The 23,236-nt window shown below is 43.8% G+C and overlaps 6 protein-coding genes and 1 long non-coding RNA gene across 7 annotated transcripts; 3 read left to right on the top strand and 4 right to left on the bottom strand.

Moving 5' to 3' along the window:
* Positions 1 to 1,538: 1,538 nt before the first annotated feature.
* Positions 1,539 to 4,557, bottom strand: LOC145709309 (uncharacterized). The gene is made up of 10 exons (XM_081786988.1): positions 4,396 to 4,557; positions 3,588 to 3,708; positions 3,435 to 3,537; positions 3,248 to 3,381; positions 2,690 to 3,196; positions 2,488 to 2,644; positions 2,219 to 2,418; positions 2,029 to 2,167; positions 1,826 to 1,980; positions 1,539 to 1,783 (listed from the first exon to the last, which is right to left on the bottom strand). The coding sequence occupies exons 1-10, from the start codon at positions 4,479 to 4,481 to the stop codon at positions 1,652 to 1,654; spliced, it is 1,734 nt and encodes a 577-aa protein (XP_081643114.1). The 5' UTR covers positions 4,482 to 4,557; the 3' UTR covers positions 1,539 to 1,651.
* Positions 4,558 to 4,847: 290 nt separating this feature from the next.
* On the bottom strand, positions 4,848 to 7,571 carry LOC145707479 (uncharacterized). The gene is made up of 5 exons (XM_081785009.1): positions 7,394 to 7,571; positions 5,606 to 5,829; positions 5,388 to 5,560; positions 5,176 to 5,279; positions 4,848 to 5,124 (listed from the first exon to the last, which is right to left on the bottom strand). The coding sequence occupies exons 1-5, from the start codon at positions 7,405 to 7,407 to the stop codon at positions 4,923 to 4,925; spliced, it is 717 nt and encodes a 238-aa protein (XP_081641135.1). The 5' UTR covers positions 7,408 to 7,571; the 3' UTR covers positions 4,848 to 4,922.
* A 184-nt stretch (positions 7,572 to 7,755) lies between these two features.
* LOC145709870 (uncharacterized) lies at positions 7,756 to 8,675 on the bottom strand. Its single transcript, XM_081787572.1, has 4 exons — positions 8,605 to 8,675; positions 8,268 to 8,338; positions 8,125 to 8,221; positions 7,756 to 8,073 (listed from the first exon to the last, which is right to left on the bottom strand). The coding sequence occupies exons 2-4, from the start codon at positions 8,289 to 8,291 to the stop codon at positions 7,772 to 7,774; spliced, it is 423 nt and encodes a 140-aa protein (XP_081643698.1). The 5' UTR covers positions 8,292 to 8,338; positions 8,605 to 8,675; the 3' UTR covers positions 7,756 to 7,771.
* A 1,492-nt stretch (positions 8,676 to 10,167) lies between these two features.
* On the bottom strand, positions 10,168 to 10,602 carry LOC145710130 (uncharacterized). The gene is made up of 3 exons (XR_014135005.1): positions 10,500 to 10,602; positions 10,365 to 10,440; positions 10,168 to 10,300 (listed from the first exon to the last, which is right to left on the bottom strand). It is a non-coding gene; the product is annotated as an uncharacterized LOC145710130 (long non-coding RNA).
* A 1,907-nt stretch (positions 10,603 to 12,509) lies between these two features.
* On the top strand, positions 12,510 to 14,209 carry LOC145709308 (uncharacterized). Its single transcript, XM_081786987.1, has 4 exons — positions 12,510 to 12,824; positions 12,872 to 13,256; positions 13,304 to 13,762; positions 13,809 to 14,209. Exons 1-4 carry the CDS (start codon positions 12,510 to 12,512, stop codon positions 14,057 to 14,059), a joined length of 1,410 nt encoding a protein of 469 aa, XP_081643113.1. The 3' UTR covers positions 14,060 to 14,209.
* Positions 14,210 to 15,511: 1,302 nt separating this feature from the next.
* Positions 15,512 to 17,575, top strand: LOC145708312 (b(0,+)-type amino acid transporter 1-like). Its single transcript, XM_081785972.1, has 6 exons — positions 15,512 to 15,832; positions 15,882 to 16,140; positions 16,211 to 16,349; positions 16,397 to 16,982; positions 17,027 to 17,241; positions 17,286 to 17,575. The coding sequence occupies exons 1-6, from the start codon at positions 15,640 to 15,642 to the stop codon at positions 17,445 to 17,447; spliced, it is 1,554 nt and encodes a 517-aa protein (XP_081642098.1). The 5' UTR covers positions 15,512 to 15,639; the 3' UTR covers positions 17,448 to 17,575.
* A 1,314-nt stretch (positions 17,576 to 18,889) lies between these two features.
* On the top strand, positions 18,890 to 23,225 carry LOC145709307 (uncharacterized). The gene is made up of 4 exons (XM_081786986.1): positions 18,890 to 18,907; positions 19,124 to 19,809; positions 19,881 to 21,594; positions 21,656 to 23,225. The coding sequence occupies exons 1-4, from the start codon at positions 18,890 to 18,892 to the stop codon at positions 23,138 to 23,140; spliced, it is 3,903 nt and encodes a 1,300-aa protein (XP_081643112.1). The 3' UTR covers positions 23,141 to 23,225.
* The last annotated feature ends 11 nt before the right edge of the window (positions 23,226 to 23,236 follow it).

Raw genomic sequence — 23,236 nt, 5'->3', positions numbered from 1 at the left:
CCCGGTGGCAGTTTCCACTTGTAAGGCGGCAGATTATGCGTCAATTTGGGGCAGATTTGAAACATTGAAGCAGTGTGAGTTTTCATGTCTTTGAGCAGGTGCTTCTCCTGACGCGCTATCTTTCCTGCCAAGTTCGATGGAAATTATGCTCAGAGAAAAACTTTGCGTAAAACTTCCGTTGATTTTCCTCATCGCGTTATTTAGTTTAGTTATTTCAAGTTCGCAAATATAATATTTGAAATATTAATCGTTAAATTCAACAAATAAAATATTGCTAATTTCGACACTGAATTTTCGAAAATAGAAGTGACCTTCCAAGGTCGCATTCGTCCTTGGAAAATTCGAGAAGCTAAAATGACTAATGCTCGACTTGCTTCTCTAATCAAAGCCGACAGCCGTGTATCCAAGCTAATGACTGTAAGATAATCCCGATTAATGAAAGGAAGAAAGAACGGTGCGTTGAAAGAAGGGCGAACTATTATTATGAATTTACCCATTCTTCTACTTTGCCAATCTTCCGAGGACACATTCTCCAGCGGCGCGAATTCCAGAAAAGAATCTGCACCGCTCAGATCAACTGTAAGAACAGCTTGTATAAAACCTCAATGATAATAATATATTCATTCATTGAATGAATAGAAGCCAAAGCAGCATTGAGCATTCCATGTTCTGCGGTTGGAATAGAAGACGGTCCAAAATCGTGACGCACTGACGTATACGACGCTATAAAGCGGTGAAAAATTTTTTATTACACAAAAAATTCGAGCTGTTGGCGCCCAGGTCCCTAGAGTTTTTCATGGAAACGCGCGTAAATCACTTGAATCGGAATGTTTTAACGCTGCTACAACAAATACTTTCTCACATAGAAAATCATAACAACAAATGAAACCGCAGCACTATTTTTATGCTCCATTCACTCAAGAGAGCTCTTCATTGAAAATTTTTGACAAAAACTCCAGGCCATGTCTTGCGCCTGAAGAACCTCACTCGTCGGCTTCTGCGGTGGGCATCGCCGTTGAGCTGGTTTTTGTTTGTAGTAATCGACTTTCAGAGTTCGAGCTGAGTATACGGCTCAGCTCGGACGACACTCACCTGTGACGATTCGAACCCGAGACCGGTTGGTCGCCGGGCGGGCCCGTGTCCATCCAGACCAACACGGACCCGACGACTGCGCGCAAATCTGCACATTTAGCGTGCCTGATCATATCGCGCTCGACGATCAAAATATTGAAAGGAAAGATTTTCAAAGCCTTATTTTCCAGCTACAGTCAAAAATTGCCACTGTTTTCTTCGATACTGCTGAAAAGTTCACGAATGTCACGAATGACACGAATGTCACGAGTGTCACGAGTGTCACGAGTGTCACGAAAACATGCTTCTTTTTTCGTGACATTTTTAGCAAAATCGTGACATTCGTGACCTTAGTGACATTCGTGACATTCGTGCCATTTTCAGTACCGACTGTTTTCTATATATTTTATTTTTTATTGTATAATATCATTTCGCGCTCAGTTTATCAATGTTCAATAATACGCAGATGTGAAAGGTTTGAAGTAAATGCAAGAGAGTATTTTCAGTTGGCAGTAATTTAGTATTTTTTTTCGTAAGGACAATGAGCAATTCTAGGGGCCATGGAAGAGGGTCTGTTTGTTCACTTGATCCAGGGGGCATCGAAGTCAGGCCAGATCTTGCGCAGATCGGAATTAAAAGGAGCGTAGAATTTCTCCAGCTCTTGGGCAACTGCATCGACGATTGTGCCTGCTTCCTCGAGTTTCGAACGCGACTAGAAAGCACTTTCAAATTGAACTGAAAAAATAACGCTCACCTTGTCGTCGCTTAGACATATCGGCTCCAATCCAGGGTCCTTTTCGAAGCAATAAAAGCCTGTTTTCTCGTTTGTGACGAACTTTTCTTTTAGCAAGAATTTCTCAACTCCGAGGAACTCTTCTATTTCTTCAAGAACGTTAAATGGCTCGCCACCTGAGAAAAAAGAATTTACCAAGAATTCGAAAATGGTCCGATTCTTACTCATTCTGTTCCCATTGACCAGATAGAGTTGCTCCTTTGGAAAGTACCGGAGCCAGTACTGCATGTAGATCGCATAGGCCGAATTCAACGTTATGGAAAAAGGAAGAGTCGCTTTCTTGAAGGGCGATTTGCGTGGAATCTATTTCAAGTGTCAGTAATTCAAAATCCAGGAAAAAAAAAGAAGACTTACAAAAAGATCTTCCAAAACAGCGGTGGTTCTATCCCGTCCATTTAGCTCCAGCGAGTTAAATTCTTCCGTTGCGTTTCTTTCCGCCAGGATTATGTTCTTTTGATAGTCTTCGAAGTTCTCGCCGAGCTCGAGAACCCTCGGCCCGCCGATATCCTTCGCGTGGTAATATCGCGAGACGATTCTGTGAACTGGATCGCAAACTGAACGTTGGCGAGTTAGTATCTCGTGCGAAAAAGTGTCAGTTTAAAACTAAAATTTAGTAATTTTACCGCTCATGATAATTTTCATCTCAGGGTTGAGCTCCTTGACCCTCTTAGGGCACTCGACGCAGGTGTAATAAGTCGGCGTCTTATCGAAAAGCACCATTCCTGGACGGTTGAATTTTTCGAACAACGACTTGTAGTAGTCTATTCCTTCATCATAATGCTATAAAATTATTAGTTGATGATTTAAAAAAACGCGCAATCTTGCCTTGTTAAAGAAATACGTCTCTCCAGGGCTGCGCAATTGAGGATGGGCGTTTAAAAAACGCAGTAAAGCGGAGGTGGAGCATTTCGTCGACCCAATGATGAGGAATTTTGGCAGAGGTTCGTCCATTGCTTCTTCTCCTGATATCGACGTTGGCGCTGATTGCGGGCGGCTTGCCTCTTGCGCGGTTTCTTCCTTGATTTCCTTTTGTTGAGACTCAAGAGAAGCTGGCTTGGAATCAGAAGTTTCCTCTGTATTTTGAGGAGCAGGCTGAGAGAAGAGATCGTCGAGACTTGGCTTCTCTTCCTCAACAGCAGCTTCTCCTTCTTCTTGATTCGTATCATCCTCTTTGGTTCCGGTCGCAAATAGCTCGTCCATACTTGGGAGTTTTTCTCCAGCAGTCGCCTCTTGAGTTGCCTTCTTATCGTCACTATGATCCCACCAAGCTGCTTCTTTTGTTTCTGCTTCTTTCTGCACTTGAATAAGTGGCTCGTCCTTGCCGCCCTCAACCTTCAATAGAACAGCTCCTTACAAGTCCCTATTCCTGTATATTTCCAGTACCTCGATTCCCTGCCGATCAAGTATCTCTTTCATGCTGAGCGGCTTGCCATCAACGATCGGCACTGGCGTTCGCGCTTCCGGCTCCTCTTCTTTTTGAACTGACTCTTCAAGCTCGCGTAATCGCGCTTGTGCCTCTAATACGGATTTAAGTAAGTAAAGACAACATGCGATAAAGCAGCAAAAGTACCCTCTATCGGAGTTAATTGTCGTTCGGCGGGTTGTTGGGCGAACTCGTGAGGCACATTTTCATCCTTGTTTTTCATCCACGTCCTCCAGTCTGACAGGCGATCCTATAACACGCAAATATAGGACGCAGAACGAACAGCATAAAAAGTCTTACCTGCAATACAAAGTCGCCCTGAGCCAAATCTTTATCCTGTTCTTGCTTCTGAATGTAGTCTTGAAAGCTGGCAATGCCAGCGCGCTGCACGTGATATCCATGTGCCGCCTCTAACTCCGCTCTGAATCGAAAAAAGTATTAACCCGAATCGACCTCAATGAAAGACGCTAGAATCCAGTTAACGTGTGAGCGCCGGGCTTATACACCACGCGGGCTAAGTTCAGGGTCCGAATTATGACAGGAGCATGCATTTTCGCATTCAAGCCCCTTTTGATGGCCCGATTCCGGAATTCCCGTCTACGCTCCCCTTTCTTAAGGCTCAATCATTTACCGCCCGGCGGATTTATGGAACACCATTTTTTACCATTTTTTCTTTTTGGCGATTAAGATAAAAGAGAGATTTGAATTATCTTTTCAACTAATTTTAGATTAAATTTAAATTGGCAATTCTTCAATTATGATCTGGCAAATTCGACGGAATAGAATTAAGGGTGTCAACTTAGCTTTTTGAATTATCGAAATCGCACGTTTTATTTTGACGAATAACGTAACGTTTCAACGGCTGCATAATTCTGCACTCAAGGGCTCTGTGTGAACACATGTTCACTTTGATTTTGGCGCTGCAATCGACACGTGCGATAGTTGCAGGATGCCCTTGTAAGGCTAGAGCTGGCTGCCCGCTAATAAGCGTATCAATCGCGGTGTTCCACTAATGTTACTCTTCTCTCTAGAGAGCAGGGCTTGTGTAATGATTGAGCAAAGTATCACTTTTCGGAAGTTTAACTTATCGCCTTGCATATAATCTTACCTCCTGTCGATTTGAATATTCTCGTAGAAGAAGAAGAGGACCCCGCCGAGCACGACCCAGAAGATATTGTTGAAAAAATCACCCATTTCTCTGCTATTTTATCTCTAGTCCTTTTCCTCAGGCAAGCATCGCGACGTTCTCTAGACGCCCGGCTAGCCTTTCTAGTAAAGTTTACGTTGTATCAACCTGCAAGAGCCAGCAGAATGGTACGAACCCTTGCCCGCGGCAATTTCGTCCCCGGTCCAAGGGACATGGAACCAATACTGAACTGCACTCTCTCTCTCTCTCGAGCCTAGACCATAATCAAACACTCATAATCAAGTAATGTCACGAATCTAAGCTTCTCTCTAATAAAAATAAGGGTGTCAATATGTTAAATCCTTAATTGTCAAAAGCCTGCTCAAAAATACGCATCTGAGAAATCTTGAAAAATTAGACTTGAAAAATTGATAAACAGTTAGTTTCCTTTATTTTTGAACAATTCGGTGCAGTAATGTACATTTGAGTCAGAAGTGTAAAATCACGAATTAACATGGGGTGTCGTTGCATTCGTCCACAAAGGCTGGGTTGCTTTCTCCGCCCAGCTCGAGCGTGACCGGCCGAGGGACAGGGGATTCGTACATTGGCAGCGCGTACTTTTTCTCGTGCGTCGTAGGGTCGAGGTGTTGGTGGTTCTGGTTCTGGTGCGAGGTCGACGTTGAAAGCTCGTCCAGTTCTACTACAGCTTTCCTAACGAAGAAACAGTCAAATTATTGTTCATAAGATTGAAGCATGAATTACGTTTCTAAATTGTTGGATCTGGTCGGGAAGCACGCAAAGGTTTGATCAGGTGTATCGGGAGCGACGAGACGGCTTTGAGTCCTGCTCTCGTTGTTTTTCAGCCACTAGAAAAAGAGAAAAAATCGAATCAGCATAACGAATTACGGAATGTGAAGACAAAAGTAGACAGAAAATGGCTTCAAAGAAAACGCGCTCTAAATGAAGCAACTCACCTTTGGCGGTCCCTTTGACTTCTTCGGGAGCGAAACCCGTGGCATTTCGCGGTCCTCAACCTCGAGCGAACAGGCGTACCACAGCATCATGCACATTATCGCGAAAAGGATGCTGATGCCGCCGGAATAACCCAACGTGTCCAACGTATCCCGCAGCGCGAGGCCAACGCCGACTGTAAAAACGTTGTAAAACAACTGTAGGTGACTGTATGACTCACGTTGGACAATGCCGGCGATCATCAAGACGACGCCGACGATAAAGGGGCAGACGCACTTTCTGTAGTTGACCGTGCGGTCATTCTTGGTCGAGCGGTACTCGTCTTCTTCGATTATGACCGAGTCGATTTTCTTGAACTGCGATGGGTAGCGGAGTTCGAGCCCGCCGCGTCGCACGTGAGATAAGTCAGAACCTCGACGAGTTCCAGTCCCCGTGCTCCCGCCGCTAAACAATTTTTTTTTAAAGTAATCAAAGTCGATAAACTTCAATTTGATTTCCCAAAAATTGAGTTTCTCTTTCTCTTTTCTCAAATACCTTTTTTTGAAAAAGAAAAACTCTTAGAATTAAAAAAAACCTTTCTTTCCAAAATAAATTTGATCTCAAATTTCTAGTGAAGTGATCCGAGCCGTTTTCGGCCACGTTCGATGAATATTAAAGAATCTGAAGCACACTTGAATTCGAGAAAAGGAGAAAAAAGAATGGAGCTACTTAAAATTGAGCTTCACAATTCAATTTCTTACTTCTCTGAAACAGAAACCGAGCTTATATGAAAATTTTCTTTCCAGCACAATTAAAAGCTGAGTAGTTTTTACGTTACGAATAAAATGAATAGAGCGAATGAATAGAGCTCTAGCAACGGATCTTTTTCAGTAGAATCGTCACGCATCGCCGCCGATTAATTTTGGCGATCATAATTATCCAGCTGAGCGCTCGGAGCCAGCTAATTTCAGAACTAAAATCTGTATTCTAGCTAGTCTTTGATTTAAATATTTCAGGTAAGAAATGACGCTAAAAAGAATAAATATTTGAGTAAAGGCTATTCCAACTGGAACTCTTTGACTCTTTCATTATTCAGTATGGATATTCTTCCAGCTCTACTCTAAAAACAGGGCTCGGCAACCTGTGTAGAAAACCTGACTAAGGTTTTCAAGAGCTAAAATGAAAAGCCGCAAAGCGGCTTCGCCAATATTTTAATACTGATAAGAGTGATTGTATTGCTACGCGACTTTTCATTTTAGCTCTTGAAAACCTGAGTCAGGTTTTTTACACAGGTTGCCGAGCCCAGTCTAAAAATAGAGCGACACTCTTTCTCTCTAACGGCTAAAAATAACCCAATTTTCATAAAAAACGAGGAGAAAAAGTTATTTCTTTGTTGGAAGTTTTAAATTTTAGCTAAAAAATCCCTTCCAAATTAAAAAAAATCAACCAACTTCTTCGTTAACAGATGGGCTAGGAATCAAATAAACATCAATTATTTTTTCTTCGTCATTTTTTAAAAAGCATAGAAGTGAGAGTATCACGCGTGTTGAGCAGGGTTCGGTATTTTGAATTCGTCGAAAAATTCGCCAATACACGCAGCGAATATGCTCTTTTCTTAAGCGAATGAGCGATTGTTCGCGAATCGCCTATTCGGGCGAATATTCGCTCGAAATTGAGCGTACAGCCCTGGATTGGCTGAACTCCAGGGCCGCGGGTGAGAAAAGGGTGGCGCCCGCGAGCTTTAAGGTTATTTGGGCGGTGAAAATAAAATTATAGGCTGCGCAACGTCAAAGCCCGACCAATCAGAGCGCGCGGCAAAGCGAATATTTGAGAAATTCGCTGAATTTCTGAAAAATTCTCCGAGAAAATTCGTTTTCATTCGTTTTGCATATTCGCTCATTAGAGAATATTCGTAAACGAATAAATAGAAATTCAAATGAAAAACGAATAATTTTGCGAGTTCAAAATACCGAACCCTGGTGTTGAGTGCCCACACTGACTAGCCTAGATTTGAAAATGCGGACTCTACCTCACACTGTCCATGTTCTTTTCTTCTTTCCTCGCTGCATTCGGCGAAATGCTTATGCTACAGGTAGCTACCGGAGAGTTTGTTTTTCCTGTCTCTACTTTTTGAAGAAAAGGGTTGAGTTTTCTCAATCCAGCTTCGATCTTTTTTCAGAAATAAAATGCTTTGTGGGTTCGTTTTACCGAATTGCCGGAGGTCAAGCGCAACGGCAGAAGCCGAAATTATCCGTCAGTGTGGAACGTCTTCATCGAAAAGAAAAAAAAACAAAAAGAAAAATAAGGGTCTCAATCCGTTAAAGTTTGAATTTGGGACCTATTTTTTATTGGCATTTTCTTTTTTTTTATTAAAAACAAAAGATACTGAGAATCATGCAAGGAAGAATCAATTAGTTTCCATTTCTCCAATATTCATATTGTCATTGCCTAAATGAGCATCGTTGAAGCTCAAATCGAAGTCGTTCGAAGTGCTCTTCTCCAAAATTGTTTCTTCCCCTTGCTCTTGAGTTTCGGATGAGGAGCCAGGTGAGGAGAGACCTTCTGAACCCGCGGAGCGAGTTTTGGAAAACTCCTCGTTGAAGCTCTTTGCGTCTGGCAGTTGTAGCTCGTCATCGTATGATTCCTGGTACCGAGAGAAGGATTGGGGACTCACTGGCCCAGGCTCAAACTTCCACTCGAACGGCTGAGCTACAATGTTCATTTATTGCTTGTTAATTTTCAACGCAGATAAGCACTTACCGTAAGCGGAGAAAACAACGTTTTGCTCGTGAATGAAGAAGATGATTTTGTGAACACTCATCGTTGGTTCTGCTTGTGTATCAAACGCCAACTTGTACTTAAAAAAGCGATGCTGCGAAATAGTAATTAAATTTAAAACATACTTCTGCTCTCACATCGGTCAGCATGACAAGGTCTTGGTGTCGCAGGCAGTATTTTACATCATCAAAAGTGGCTGAAATTTTGCATAAGTTTCTGGTCGAAGAGAGGGGCTATCATTCGAGCCTATGATTCAAGCCATCCAGTATCTCTAGAGTCTAGAATCTGGGCTAGTGGTTAGGGTTAGGGACTGGGAACTCTTAACGGGGGGGGGGGGGTGACGCCCCCCCAGGCTTAGGTGGGGGAAACGGGGTTCCGGGGGAGGGGGCGTAGCCCCCTGGGTTAGGGTTTGGGTTAGGGGCAGCTCGAATGATAATCCTAATGATAACTAGTCCGACGAACCAATGATAGTAGTTGTTGTAGTGTCGGACAGACTGTAAGGGTCGCGCAAGTAGGTCGTTCCGTCGATCACTTCAACTTTTACAGAGTTCAATACTTATAGTTGTTGAATAACGGTAGTTATTTTTTTTGTTTATAATTTTGAACTCTTCCTCGCGCCATAATAACTTTAATTTTGATTTCGTCGTGCTCGTTGAATTTCACAATATTTTTGTTCTTAGATTTGAGGACGGAACTGACGCCAAGGTTTTGGTCAAAAAAGGGCAAAAATTTCATCGGGTCCACGCGCTCGTGCTGGATAATTGGCCCAGGAGGGTCTTTGGGAGTCTCGGGCACTGGCGGATAGTCTTCCATGAAGCGAAGTTCTTCCTCCTCCTCCTCATCGTCGCCTGTCAAATCGATTGACTCTGAAAGAATAACCAGGAATCAGTCGACTGGAAGTAGTTCTAGCGACACCTGATGCATTATGATTATGATTGTCGATCGTCAAATCTAGCCGGATGCGATGGGAGCTTGAGGATGCTGATCTTTCAACAGAACTGACATTGTTTATCATTACTAATACTATTAATATTCATGTTATATGAGTATGGTTGTTCCGTTTCCTATTAACATTCTGGCTTCTGTTATTATTTTTGCCAGTGATGACGCAAGTGCTGATCGGAGCAGAATTTTTGCTATAAACATCAATTCAAAATGAAAAGCTCCTCTTATTCCTTACCGTTTTCGCTGGAATGAGTTTTCGCTGCCAATTCGACTCCCAAACACGGGCAAGGATGGCTGCCCCTGGTATCTGCCATCCCTGGGAATCGAAGCATGAGAGTATCCCATCTGCGACATCGGATCTGGAAGCGAAAATTCCCCGTCTGAGATATACGTCGCGGCTTGGGAAATGCGGCCAGGACGGGCGCCGATTCCAGATGGCAAATTTGAAAATTGAGAGAAATCTGCTCGATCTTCGAAGTTGTCCAAATCGACTTTTTTAGAATTCACGAAAGGAAAAAAAGGAAATAGCCTTGGAACTCGGTGAACGCGCTCCTATTGTTGATGGAGGTTGATAAAACGTATCAGCCCTGGTCGAAAAGCTGTTGATCGTCGAGGAACTTTCATCCCTAAAAACTCTTGTATGTAGCTCTCGGGGAAGAGCGTATCCGTTTTCGCGCCGTCCCAAATTTCGCTCTATTATTTTTGGTCACGAAAATCCGGGAAGAAATGAAAAAGTTCTGATAACCGTTCCTTGGTAAATCTCTTGCTGACTCTTTGTCTGATCTCTGGCCGGTTTCCGTGGGTCAATTCGCGAAGGAGGTCTCCAGCTCATTTTCTATTTTTTAGGTTTAGCTCATTTTTTGCGTCGTTTTCTCAAAAAAATATGCTGTGGTCTAGAAAAAAGAGAAGGAGTGGGTTTGATTCGTTTTACACGAGCTTTTTGGCTCAAAAGAAGCTCGCTTGTCTGCGAGAAATCGTCCCGACCGGTTTCTCACAAACATCTAAGTGTAATTGATCGTTTCTCACGATGATCATCATTTTCTGTTAATCATTACATAAGAAAAGACTGTCTGTCTTTTGCATGAATTTATTTTCAGTGTAAGCTTCAGTATAGTTCACAGGTTGGAAAGTAAGTTTACAAGTTGGCAACAAACAGCTGGCCGGATTTCAAAAATTCTAGAATTGGCGCCTCAAATAAAAGCAGTCCGACTTTCTCCCGACTTTTTTACGGTGACTAAGCAAAGTTCACTAGCACGACATAAAGAAAATGTCGTCACCGCGTCCCTGGTACGAGTTCGCTTCTGCTTGGGCGTCATTTCCAAAGCCACTCATCGTCCTCACGACAGATTGCGTCTGAAATAAGAATTTGCAATTGTCAGTCAAGATTTGCAGTCAATTAACGGGACGCTTACTTGTCTAGATTCGCCATGTGATTTTCTAAACTGGAACTTGTTCAATATTTCTTGATCCTCTTGCGACAGAATTTCGCTTCCACTGCCACTTGATTCCATTTCTTCTTTACCAGTTTAAAATTTTCATCTTTGACATATCACATGTAAGCCCGTGCTAGAATCGTGAGAAATGCTCCCTTGACCGCAGCGGGCAGATATCTCATTTTCACAAATGTCACGAATGTCACGTTATGTCACGAATGTCATGAATGTAACGAATGACACGAATGTAACGAATGTCACGATTTCCCTGAATATGTCACGAAGAAAAGGCATGTTTTCGTTACATTCGTGACATTAGTGACATATTCAGGGTTTTCGTTATATTCTCATAGACTCCTAACTAAAATCATTCCCTTTCCAAAGCCATTATAAAGGTTGTCAACATCGATTGATAATTTCTTTGTTGACACCCTTAATTTCATATGAATTTCGAAAGGATAATGAAAAGAGGTAAATTTTAAACTTTTCCTGAATAATCCATGGACATGGCAGTATTCTTCTTGCCAAAAGAAGCTTGTAGCCAGAACCAGACCAAAACGTAGCAAAGCAAGGATAAAATGAATCCAGCATAGACGCAGCCTCCATATTCGTATTTCAAGAAATCGCTGGACACGGCCAGTTCTGGAACGTTATCGTACCAATTGAATTCTTTCTTGACGACGACTGCGAACCAGATGCTTATGGAGGACAAGCACACGCCGGAGAAGAAGATGCATCCGAGTCCTCCTCGCTGCAGCTTTTTCTTGTTTTCTAAAAAGAATTTAGGTCAGCTCTCACGGACATCAAGGATTTGGATTGTTGTTCTTCACATGATAATAATCATGTGCTGTTTTGAATATTAAAATGATAAGAAATGTCTACTTGCTTTCATTTGTCTCAGCGACGCGGATGCAATCTAAGCCAAGGAGACAGAGGCCGGTCCCGATGCAAGCGAGAATCATGGACAAGACCCCGAAGGTGCGGATAAATACCAAATTCATCGGCTGTTTAAATACTGCATGTAAATAGTTGTCGCACTGGTATTGTCCGGACATGTATTGAATGCACTGTACAAAGAGGCCTAAAAGAAGAAAATGACCAGGAGAGTCGAAATGAAATGAAAATACCTTTGAAGCCAAAAATGGGCCCTAAAGTTGAGGCAGAAGCGCTTGCATTCATCAGTCCCCAAAGCGGCCAAATGCAGATTACAAGCGTTGCAGTCATATAAAAACAGGTTAGGCCCCAAAGGATCACTTGAAAGCTCGAGTATGAGTAGATCGATTCATATTCGTCTTCTTCTGTAGGAACCATGACTTGAAGGAAGCTACGTATCCATTCAAAATTATTCTCTCTCTTGATTTAGTTTCGCAAATTTAGTTAAAAAAAATATATATAAAAATCGAAAATGTCAGAAGTATTTTAGTATTTTTGGAAGCTGAAAAATGCAAATTCTGCTTGGGCCAATTGCGCCGTTTGAAACTGTTTGAGAATTTCTTGATATTTTGTTAGGCTCCACATCGCAAACATAGTTTCGGCTGGAATGGTCAAATTTTAGACATGGCCAGATTCCACAATGAGAATCACCGCTTCTTCTGCTTTTGGAGAGAAACTTGGGTGTTGACGCAATTATTGAGGTTTTCTTTTTCGTGATTGAGAATTGAACGTCCGGAAATAACCCTGCAATAAGCCGCAGATAAGAACTGTGCTGAGAACTAGAACTGCGATGGCTATCAAGGCGCACTTGAGGAGCACTCAGCACACCATTAGCGACATATTAGTGGAACCCTAATCAGCACCTAATTACATCATAAACTGGATGGTTTAGCGAGAACCGTAGTCATGGGAAAATTCTAGCGCCCCCACTGCGCTCAACCGCAGCGAACCGCTAGGCTTTAAAAAGAAGCCACCGCCGAGAAGATGTCAGTCAAAAAACGTCCGACCAAGCCGGACAAACAAAGAGACTCAGAAGAGTAAAAATCAAGAATAAGAATGCGGATAATCCCGTTTGCTCTCAGCGCTCTCGCCAGAGCGCAGGACTACTTTGAGACAACCACCATCGCCATGGCTACTGGCACCACTGGCTTTGAAACAACAGCCTCCACTGCTGGCTTCGAGACCGAGCTCCCTGCCGAGACTACTGCTCGACCAAACACCTTCCAGACTACTGAAGCTGGCACTGCCGAACCGTCCACTTTCGACCCACTCGCTGGTGGTCGATCTCTTTCAAGTGGAATTTCCGGTCGAACCGGTGGCGGCACCGTTGTAAACTCTCTCTACGACGTCCAAGCCTCCCTTGGCTACCTGGCTGATGGAACTACACCTGCCTTCATTTTCTCCTGGACTTATGATAGCACCCACACCAACTACGCCTTTACCTATCAAGAGCTTGCCGGCAACTACGCCAACGTTACCGACTACCAACCTTTCTCTGGTACCCCGAGAGCTCCATCAACAACGGCATTACCACCTTCGCCCTTGCTCAACCCGCAGGAAACAAAGTCTACCGATGGCAGATCACCCCGACTGTTGGTGCCGCTTACGGCTCACCTTCCGAAGTTCTCGCTCAATCGTCGACAAGCACCCTCGTTCACCAGCCAGGTGCTCTCTACGAAGGCGGTGGAGGATTCGCTGGACAGATTCTTCTTCCAACTGATTTCACCAACGCAAACTTCGTCAGGGTTGATTCTGGCGCAGTTGGAGCTACCGCTGCCGCTGATTCTCTCGGATACGTCATCGGTATGCCACCATTAAAAAAATGAACAATTTTTCATTAAAAATTTTAGCTGTGAAAGTGCAATTCCCCGCCGGCTGTCCATCCATTCGAGTCGACGCTGACGTTGACCCCAACTTCATCTACACCGATCCCAGCATCGCTGACAACCACCGAATCTTCGTCTTCCCCCAGACTCACTTCTCTAACCAGTTCTCTGGCCCAATCCGAGCGTTCCACTACTACGTTTCTGGCGCCAACTACGCCGGCTGCTCCTTCACCGATCCTGCCGTTGATGTCACTGTTTCTGTCGACAACAGCTACATCGTAGAAACTACCGAGGCTGCCGTCATCGAACCACTTGCTGGATGGCCATCTGGAAGCAGCTACCCACCAGTCGAGTGGACCGAGAACAGAATCGTCAACTTGACCGATTACATCCAACCGGCCAGTCACATCGGACCCTCAAGAGCCATTGCCGCTCCGAGAATCGACCTCACAGTCAACTGCGCCGTCACTTTCAACGTTGAAGGTACCTTTCCAATTGTTTAAAAAACACCCTCAAATACATTTTCTAGCTGGTGTCTCTCCCGGCTGGGGCTTCGTCAATGAGTACGACGGTACTTTGGACATCACTGACTTGTGGGCCAACACTCCAACTTCCAACACCGCCTCTGCCATCTCTCTCCAAGCTCTCGAATGGCTCACTCAGGTCGGAATCGCCTACCGAGTTGATATCCAGTCCTGTCCCGTCGTCGATGTCACCGGAACCATCACCTTCCTGGAACTCAATCCCGCCAGTATGCTCGTGAAAGCTGTCAACCCATGAATACTGTAACTTCCTAACAGATAATAAAAACTATTACTCTGCTGCACTACAATCTACTTAATGCACCTGGCAAAATGAACAAAGCATAAAACCCGGTGCAATTTTCTGTTCAAGCAAACAAATAAACGGACCCTCCAGAAGATATATTCCAATTTCCTTCAACTTATGACATCCAAAACAACCGAATCTAACCTAACTTACTCCTGCAAAAGAATATAAGACAAGAAAATTTTAAAAAATCCGACAAGTGTGTATTCAATTTTCCTCGAAGGAAAAAAATAAATTGGTAGAACAGTGTTTCTGTTACTTTTTATAGATCTCCTGTCTTAGAGAAGTACTTGTCCTCATAGCCAGCTTCGACTTCGGAAATCTTATCTACAAACAAGAGTTATAAAAATACAACGAAATTGAATATTACCTCTTTTTCGGCAGCTTCGGACCCGAAGAAGCTCGGGAACTGATACAAATTTGAAAATAAGCCCTGACAACAACTTCGGTTCTAGAGACAAATTTCTAAAGTGTTCTTTCCATCAATTTGCCTGTCTATTTACTCAAGCTATGATTTTAATTAAAAAGGCGCATAAATAGAATCAGAAAGTATTTATTGTAGATTTTATTATCATCGTAATAAAGAAATATCAAAGTTCCCTCTGGTGATAAAGAAAAGCTCATCAAGCGTCCGCCTCACCATCTTGATCGTAACTTTTCTGAGGCGACCTCCTGGGACCTCATGGGCCCGCACAAGATTTTTTTCCTCTCTCTTCAGGTTTATGTTAGAAGAATAAACTGGACAATAGAGGTATCCGGGAAAGAGAAGGATGCAAAGCGAAGTGGAGCTTAGCGAGTCTAATTTTGCTACTTTAGGAAGAACGGATAAAAATGACAGTAAAGGTATGCTTTTTGACAATAGGAATATCTGTTACTGTCAAGAATGGCCTTTAGAACATGAAATTATGGACAAAAATCAGTCAGAAAGACTGGAAAAGTGCGATTTCTAGAGACTTTTTCACACTAGTAATGTTTTTTCAACTGATTAATTGATTGTACCTAAAAAGCATAGTACGCGATTTTCCTTTTACAAAATCTGGTGGAGTATTTAGTTGGTGGAGCAGGGGCCGCCTACTCGCCTTCGCCAATTTTGCGTCATATCCGGACTCAGGAGATTTTTCTCGGGCGGGGCGAAACGCAGACACATATTTTTTGCGAGCCGTTCCACTATCTGACTATCAACTGATCCTGTCTCAGATTGAGAGATTGTCCTTTTTTTCCCAGCTCGATAAAAGCAAGGCTAACTCGTCAAACTTGTCAGAAAAAAACTAGAGAAAAATCAAATGTGTTTGGCAGAAGGTCGCCAAGGAAATGTTCAAAAAAGAAAAGAAAATTTTTTTCGCCCCGGGCCCGTAGAGAACAAAATTCAAAATAATCAATTTTTTTTCGGATTCCCTATTTTGGAAAAACAGGGATTTTGAACTTGACAAACAGGCATTCCGCCGTGCAATTGCCACCTCAGAGGATGCAATATTGTTTCAGAGTATCTGTCGCCGGAGGAAGAAGATGAACTCTTCGAAAAGGCCGAAAAGATGAACCGAAAGATTGATGAGAGCATTCGACTGAGAGAAAATGCAGAGAAGAAGAAAGGCGAGAGTGATGATGACGATTCCGACGATCCAAAAGGCTCCACTGTTAAATTGAGAAGAGAAGTGGATCTCATTGGAGCGATTTTCGTTATTATAGGAAGCCAAATTGGAAGTGGTATTTTTGTATCCCCTAAAGGTTATTTAAGATCTTGGCCTAACGACCCTAAATATTCTTCGATTTGTAGGTGTTTTGCGACTGACGGGATCCGCCGGCTTCTCCTTGATTTCATGGATGCTGGCTGGAGTTGTAGCAACCATAGGCGCCCTGTGCTACGCTGAAGTTGGCACACTAGTGAACGAGTCAGGCGGTGAGTATCCCATCCTGTACAAAGGATACAAGGGCGGAAAGTGGCCAGCGTTCATGTTTGCCTGGACATGCTCGACAATCCTGAAACCGTCTTCGTTCGCGATTTTGTCGCTCACATGCGCCAAATACACGCTAAGGTATTTGCTCTTGCAATGTCTTGCGATACTCCCTATCATTTGTCTTCGATATTATCATCCGTATATTCAGCTCGATAGAGTCGATCATGGGATACAATTTGTGTGGGGAACTGTCTCCTTACGCGGAGAAGTTTTTCGCCATGAGTATCATCTGGCTCGTTGTAGCGATTAACTGTGCTTCTGTCAAACTCACCAATCAAATTCTCAAGGTACAAATTTATTTGTTCGACAATTGAACTAAAATTTCTTCAATAAGATCTTCGGCTATGGAAAAGTGATCTCCATCGGCATCATTATTATCGCCGGATTGGTGCTGACGTTCATGGGCCAAACAATTAAAGAAACATTCGCCCCGGCCACGGCCTTCGTCAACTATGAAACAAACGAGGTAGCGATGCCATCCATCGGCGCTGTGGGCCTCTCGCTTTACCAAGGTCTCTGGGCGTACGACGGTTGGAACCAGCTCAACTACATTTCCGAAGAAGTAGTCAACCCAGGGAAGAACTTGCCCCGCGCAATCATCATCGCCATGAGCTCAGTTACGATCCTCTACCTGTTCACGAACTACGCGTATCTTTCCGTCCTGGGTGTCAATGGGCTCCTCGATGCCAGCGCAGTCGGTACTGCCTTCGCAAGTCGAGTCACATTCCTCCCCGGGCTGGACAAGATCATTCCTGTCATGGTGATGGCTTCTGTCTTTGGTACCTGCTTGATCTCCTGTTTCACCGCCGCTCGAGTTCCCTACTGCGCGGCACGAAAGGGTCAATACCCTCATGTGCTCTCAATGATCCACGTAAAGCGCATGACTCCCGTCCCCGCTGTCATGTTCAATGGCATCATTGGTAAAATTCTTGGCGTATGTTTAGAGAGAAACGGACAATTTTAGCAACGCTGATGATTTGGCCGAATGACTTCGACTCGCTGGTAAATTATTTTTCGTTCTGCATGTGGATCTTCCACACATCCGCTTGTTTTGCCACCATCACGCTCAGAAAACGAATGCCAATCGAACAACATCCTCGATTATTCAAAGTTCCAATAGCGTTCCCCTACATTATCTCTGTCATTGGCACCTTTCTTATTCTAGTTCCCTTCTTTGACGTGAGTGTTCTTTCTCTTTTACCCTTTAAAATTTGCTTTTCTAGGGTTTTGATTGGGGTTTCATGATCGCTCTTGGCTGGATCTTGCTGGGAGTGGTGCTTTACTCAGTATTAGGAAACAAGAAGGACCAAAATGCCAGCGGAGGAAAATTCGCAGAAGTCACAAAATTGATTCAAATTGCGCTGCAAGTCGTTCCGGAAGAGTAGAACGCGACTCGCTTTTTAAAAGTCAAAATGATTATATAAAAAAATGTGCACAGAAACACCGTTACATAAAATCTCGTGTCAACACAACTCGCTTTCTCTAACAGTTCTCAATAAATTAATAATTTCAAAGTGAAATTGAATTTTTTTTTAAGTCTTTCATTTACAGCGGAAAATAATTTTCATTATGATGAATTTACAGGTGGGCATTTGAATTTGGAATGATTCTCGAGCTCGCGCCTTCTCGGAAGAAATTGTATTGGTGAGACGGTAGCACCGCCAAAGTAGTACTGTTTCGGTGAATGTGTTCGTTGGCTTCCATGTTGTTCCAATGCGGCCTCTTCTAAATCGTATTTGAGCCAATCATTTCACAAGAACTCGGCAGGACTTACTACTTTTGGAACCTTTCCGAAGACAACCTGGATGAAGTTGATGAATCTGTCGATCTTGCAGTTGACGAGAATTAACAGCGGAAACGCTAAAGTAAGAAACCACTAATTTTCAAGCTTAATTTTCGCGAAAGCTACCTATTCCACAAATCACAGCCAATCCCATAAATACCCACATCCATGGTGAAAGCGCTGCTCCGTACTCTTGCTTAGATTTGAAGTTGAAAGACACATTTTAATCCCTATACTGCGTTTTTCTCGGCTATAAGTGTTTTGTTTTGATCGAATTTGATCACTTCATAGCTTTTCACTATACTTACCACTCAATAAATGCAGCAGCAGGGTCCTTTCAAATATTCAAAACTGTCCTGGCCGTTTAAGAACATACATTTTCGGAATCATTTTCATTAATAGTTTTTTCGCTCTCTCTGCTCGCTGCGTGTCAGCTCTCTGGGCGAGTGATCTATTTCAACTAAAACTGGGCGCAATTACTTTTAAGATTCTGTATTATTAAATTATGATGTGCTTTAATGACTTGATTCGTCTGCAATCGGGAAATTTAGCCCTTTCTATGTTCATGTACTTGGCTCCCCTGGGGACGACTCAGGGTGCTCTAACGTCAGCTCAAGCGACTTTCGCGTCGGATGCGCCAGACCGATGTGCCCAAATTACGCTCTTTCACTTCATCCTCCTCCTCAAGCTAATCTAGTTATTGTCTCTAGTAGACCACTAGTTTGTTTTCATGTTGTCATCTATGTCTCCTGATTTTCCGATTATTCCGCCACAACAGCTGTCGGCCTTTTGCTTATAACCGGCAAAAAAAAATACGAAAAAGTATTACATAACCAGTTTACCGGAAAACAAGATATAAATCTAGACCTTCTATTCTGCTGAATGCAAACTTGTTCCAAATCCGTGCTGAATAATGCATCCGATCGGCAGTAAGTCAATATTCGGCTTTGATGCATTCAAAAAGTCATTGATTTGAAATCAGACCGAATTGTGGTGTCGGAACTCATTCATTGCCGAAGACGTTGAAAAGTCGAAACTCCGGTCATGAACGGGCCCATACCGGTCAATGCGCCGAACATTGTCAAGGAAAGATTTTTTCAAAAAGCACTCAAGAGAGATATCAACACGAAAATAAACACCAGGAGATTATCATTTCGATACCATTTCTTTTTACTATTTTATATAAAGGGACTTCTATATGATAACTTATAATTTACCTTCTTGAGCAAGGAGATGTATATGTAATATACTTTGAGCTAACTGATTAAATCTTAACAGTTCGCGGACCACTTTGTTGCGACCACGCCTGAGCCTGACTATGATGGTTTCGGACTATTTGGTTTCGCAAGAAGCAACCGTAAACCAAAAAAGACAAAGTGGAATAAGTGGCGAAAAAACAACCCTCGAGGAATCAACAGAGACCATCTGATCGACCTCGAGCCTGATCATCCCCTCCGTATGGAAGGACGAAGCGGGGACAATACAACTTGTCCAGAGACGGACCCGCTTGACCTGTACGTGTCGAAGAACGACTGTCTCACCGAGCGTGGTCCATTCGTTGGCATTTACTCAGAGATCGCAGCGGCGGAGTTCCCCACCTCGTTCGATCTGAGTACAACTGACGACGCTGGCTCTCATGGATTTAACCAGGGTAAATTCGTCAAAATGGACCCTGCGGATTGGTGCACCAACGTTAGTGATGGTCGTCCATCGTATAAGTCTCTCGAAGGCGATTTCTTTATCTGGCCCAATAGTGAACAAGGCCGCTGGTTCTTTGGCTATGCCAATTGTGGCAACGGAGCAACAAACTGGTATCAGCCGAGCCACGCAGGCAACAACAACGAACCTCATTTCTGGAATGTTGCTGTGCCCACATTCAGAAAGTTCACTAATATGTGGACAGATGCAACCAATCTCCGCTTCTCCGTCAATACGATGGGCTGGGAGATGGATTCAGACAACAGGTAAAAGTTTATCTGATATATAAATTATAATAATATATAAATTATATAATATAATGTAATTCTTTCTTTAGCACAACTATCATGATCGACGTTTCGGGCGACTGGCAGATCAATGCTGGTGATGGATCCACCCTGATTCTGGGCGATGGCGCTTGCCCTCTGGGAACATTCAACAATCACTTGGTCGCCACGGATCAAGGGACTGCTGATACTTGCGACCCTCAGCTCACAACAACTACAACAACTTCTACTACAACGACGACAACAACAACCGTTCCAGCATGCTTCGACGAAGATTGCCAGAACCTTTGCGAGACTATTTTTGGGGCGGACACGGATAAGAATTGCGATTGTGATGGAGGTGGAAATTGTCGATTCTGCAATGCTGGCGAATACTTTGATCTTGACCTGAATGCTTGCACCGCTTATCCCTGCGTTCAGGCTGATTGCCAGTCTCAGGCAGATGCAATTTTTGGTGCAGGTGCTCGATCTGCATGGTGCGACTCAAGCAATAATTGCCGATTCTGTGCGCCCGATCAGACTTTTGACACTTCTACTGATGTCTGTGTAACGCCAACGACAACAAGTACGACAACTACTTCAACAACCACAACTGCACCAACCACAACTTCAACAACTACCACAACGACGACAAGCACGACAACAACTACAACAACGACAACGACTACCACAACCACTACGACAACGACGTCAACAACCACGACAACTACGACTCCGACTACTACGACGAACGCTGGATGCAACGATGCAGATTGTCAGGCCCAAGCTGATGCTATTTTTGGTGGATCCCGAACTGGATGGTGCGACTCAAGCAACAATTGCAGATGGTGTTCTGTTGATCAGACATGGGACCTTTCAACAGATGCATGCGTTGATCCTCCGACAACGACAACGACGACAACGACAACTTCCACGACTACTACATCAACGACTACAACCACTACAACTGTCGCGTCGAGTGAAGATCAAATTCCAGCTGGAACTAAATGCAACGGCAATAAATATTCCAATGGCTTTGAGGCTGCTGGTCGAATTGTTGGAGGTGTTGAAGCAACTGCTAATAGCTGGCCCTGGATCGTCTCTCTCCACCGAAACAGCAATAACATCTGTGGCGGCACTTTGATCAGTGACGAGTACGTTCTCACCGCTGCGCATTGCTGTACTCCTCTTCAAGTTACTATGAATAATTGGGGAGTAAGCTCAGCTACAAAAATTATCGCTGGACACCACGCCCAGAATGATAGCCCAGCGTCTCCAAACCGAGTAGAGTCCAATATTTTGGAAATACATTTTCACCCAAGCTACGACGCAGATGCACAAGAGAATGACCTTTGTCTGCTCAAAATTGAGCAACTTACTTTGAACGCTGACGTTGATATTGCTTGCCTCCCAGATCAGAACGGCCATGTAGCGGCGGATAACAACCTTATCAATCCAGTTAATAACTGTCTCGTCGCAGGATGGGGATTCGAAGCAGAAAATGGCGCTAAAACCAACCTTCTTAAGTCTGCTAGAGTTAAGATCTACGATGACGCGTGGTGCATGAGCTCTCAGGTCTCAGTTGAGACTAGAGCGTTTTTTGCTCCTGGTAAGGAATTTTGCGCCGGTTGGATTGGCACTGGAGGACGTGATACTTGCACTTATGATTCTGGCGGGCCATTGGTCTGTGTTGAAAATGGCGAGCCAGTTCAGTATGGAATCACTTCCTGGGGATCTGGATGCGGAGAAGCCGACAATCCTGGAGTATACGCAAAGGTTTCCTCATTTATCAGGAAGGGATAATCATATTTACGCCGTAATTGCGTTATTTACTTTTCCTGTATAAACAATTTCTTTATCACTTTACAGCTGGATTGATGGAATAGTTCCAACACTTCCACCAACTACTACTCCGGCTACAACAACCACAACGAGTACGACTACTACGACAACAACCACGACAACCACAACAACCACGACAACAACTACAACAACAACTACAACAACCACCACAACCACGACAACCACGACAACCACAACAACCACGACAACAACCACGACAACCACAACAACCACGACAACCACAACAACCACGACAACCACAACAACCACAACAACCACAACAACCACGACAACAACCACGACAACAACTACAACAACAACCACGACAACCACAACAACCACGTCTACGACAAGTACAACGACTACAACAACAACGTCAGCAACCACGACAACCACGACTCCGACTACTACGACGAACGCTGGATGCAACGATGCAGATTGTCAGGCCCAAGCTGATGCTATTTTTGGTGGATCCCGAACTGGATGGTGCGACTCAAGCAACAATTGCAGATGGTGTGCCGTTGATCAGACGTGGGACTTGTCGACAGATTCATGCCTTGATCCTACCACCACATCTACGACCACAACAACAACTACGACAACTACAACAACAACTACAACTACAACTACAACTACAACTACTACTACTACTACTACTACTACTACTACTACTACTACTACTACTACTACTACTACAACTACAACTACAACTACAACATCAACTACAACATCAACGACAACTACAACATCAACTACAACATCAACGACAACAACGACTACAACAACTACAACAACAACAACCACTACGACTTCTTCATCAGCTGCAACAACAACCTCCCCCTCTCCTAACAATTGTGACGTTCAGGATTGTCAAAATACAGCGGATATGATATTTGGCGCTGGAGCTCGTATTGCATTTTGTGATTCAAATGGAGGCTGTCGATTCTGCCGAACGGATGAAGAGTTTGATCTGAGCTTGGACGCATGCGTTGATATTCCAACAACAACATCAACCACCACCTCGACTACCACGACCACGACCACCACGACCACCACGACCACGACCACCACGACCACGACCTCCACGACCACCACCACGACCACCACCTCGACCACAACAACAACAACCTCTACAACAACCACGATGGGCACAACAACCACTTCAATCTTTTCCACAACTACAACTTGCTCCACCTGCAGTGATGCCGATTGTGTCAATCTTTGCACCACCATCTTTGGCGCCGGTGTTCGAAACTGCATGTGCGGAGATTGCCAGTGCCGATTCTGTAGCATTGGAATGAGATACAGCTCCGCAGCAGGAACATGCGTAGATATCAACGAATGCGAGACTCTTGCTTCTCCTTGCGAGGCTGGACTTCAGTGTGTTAACACTTTCCAGAGCTACGAATGCCAAGCACCATCTACAACAAGTATGATTTATAATCGGTTATATCTATTCCCAACTCTGAAAAGCTCATTCTATATATAAAATTGATGGCTTCACTTGCCACAAAAGTGAATTCCTGAATCCTGGTAAGTCTACACTCGACAAATCATACGGTAATTGGCATGGGAAGGCTGCTCA

This window comes from Oikopleura dioica, chromosome XSR (genome assembly GCF_907165135.1).
Source record: "Oikopleura dioica chromosome XSR, OKI2018_I68_1.0, whole genome shotgun sequence".
In the NCBI taxonomy this organism is placed as follows: domain Eukaryota; kingdom Metazoa; phylum Chordata; class Appendicularia; order Copelata; family Oikopleuridae; genus Oikopleura; species Oikopleura dioica.
The sequence above is the reverse complement of the archived record's forward strand: the minus strand, read 5'-3'. Positions and strand labels throughout refer to the sequence as shown.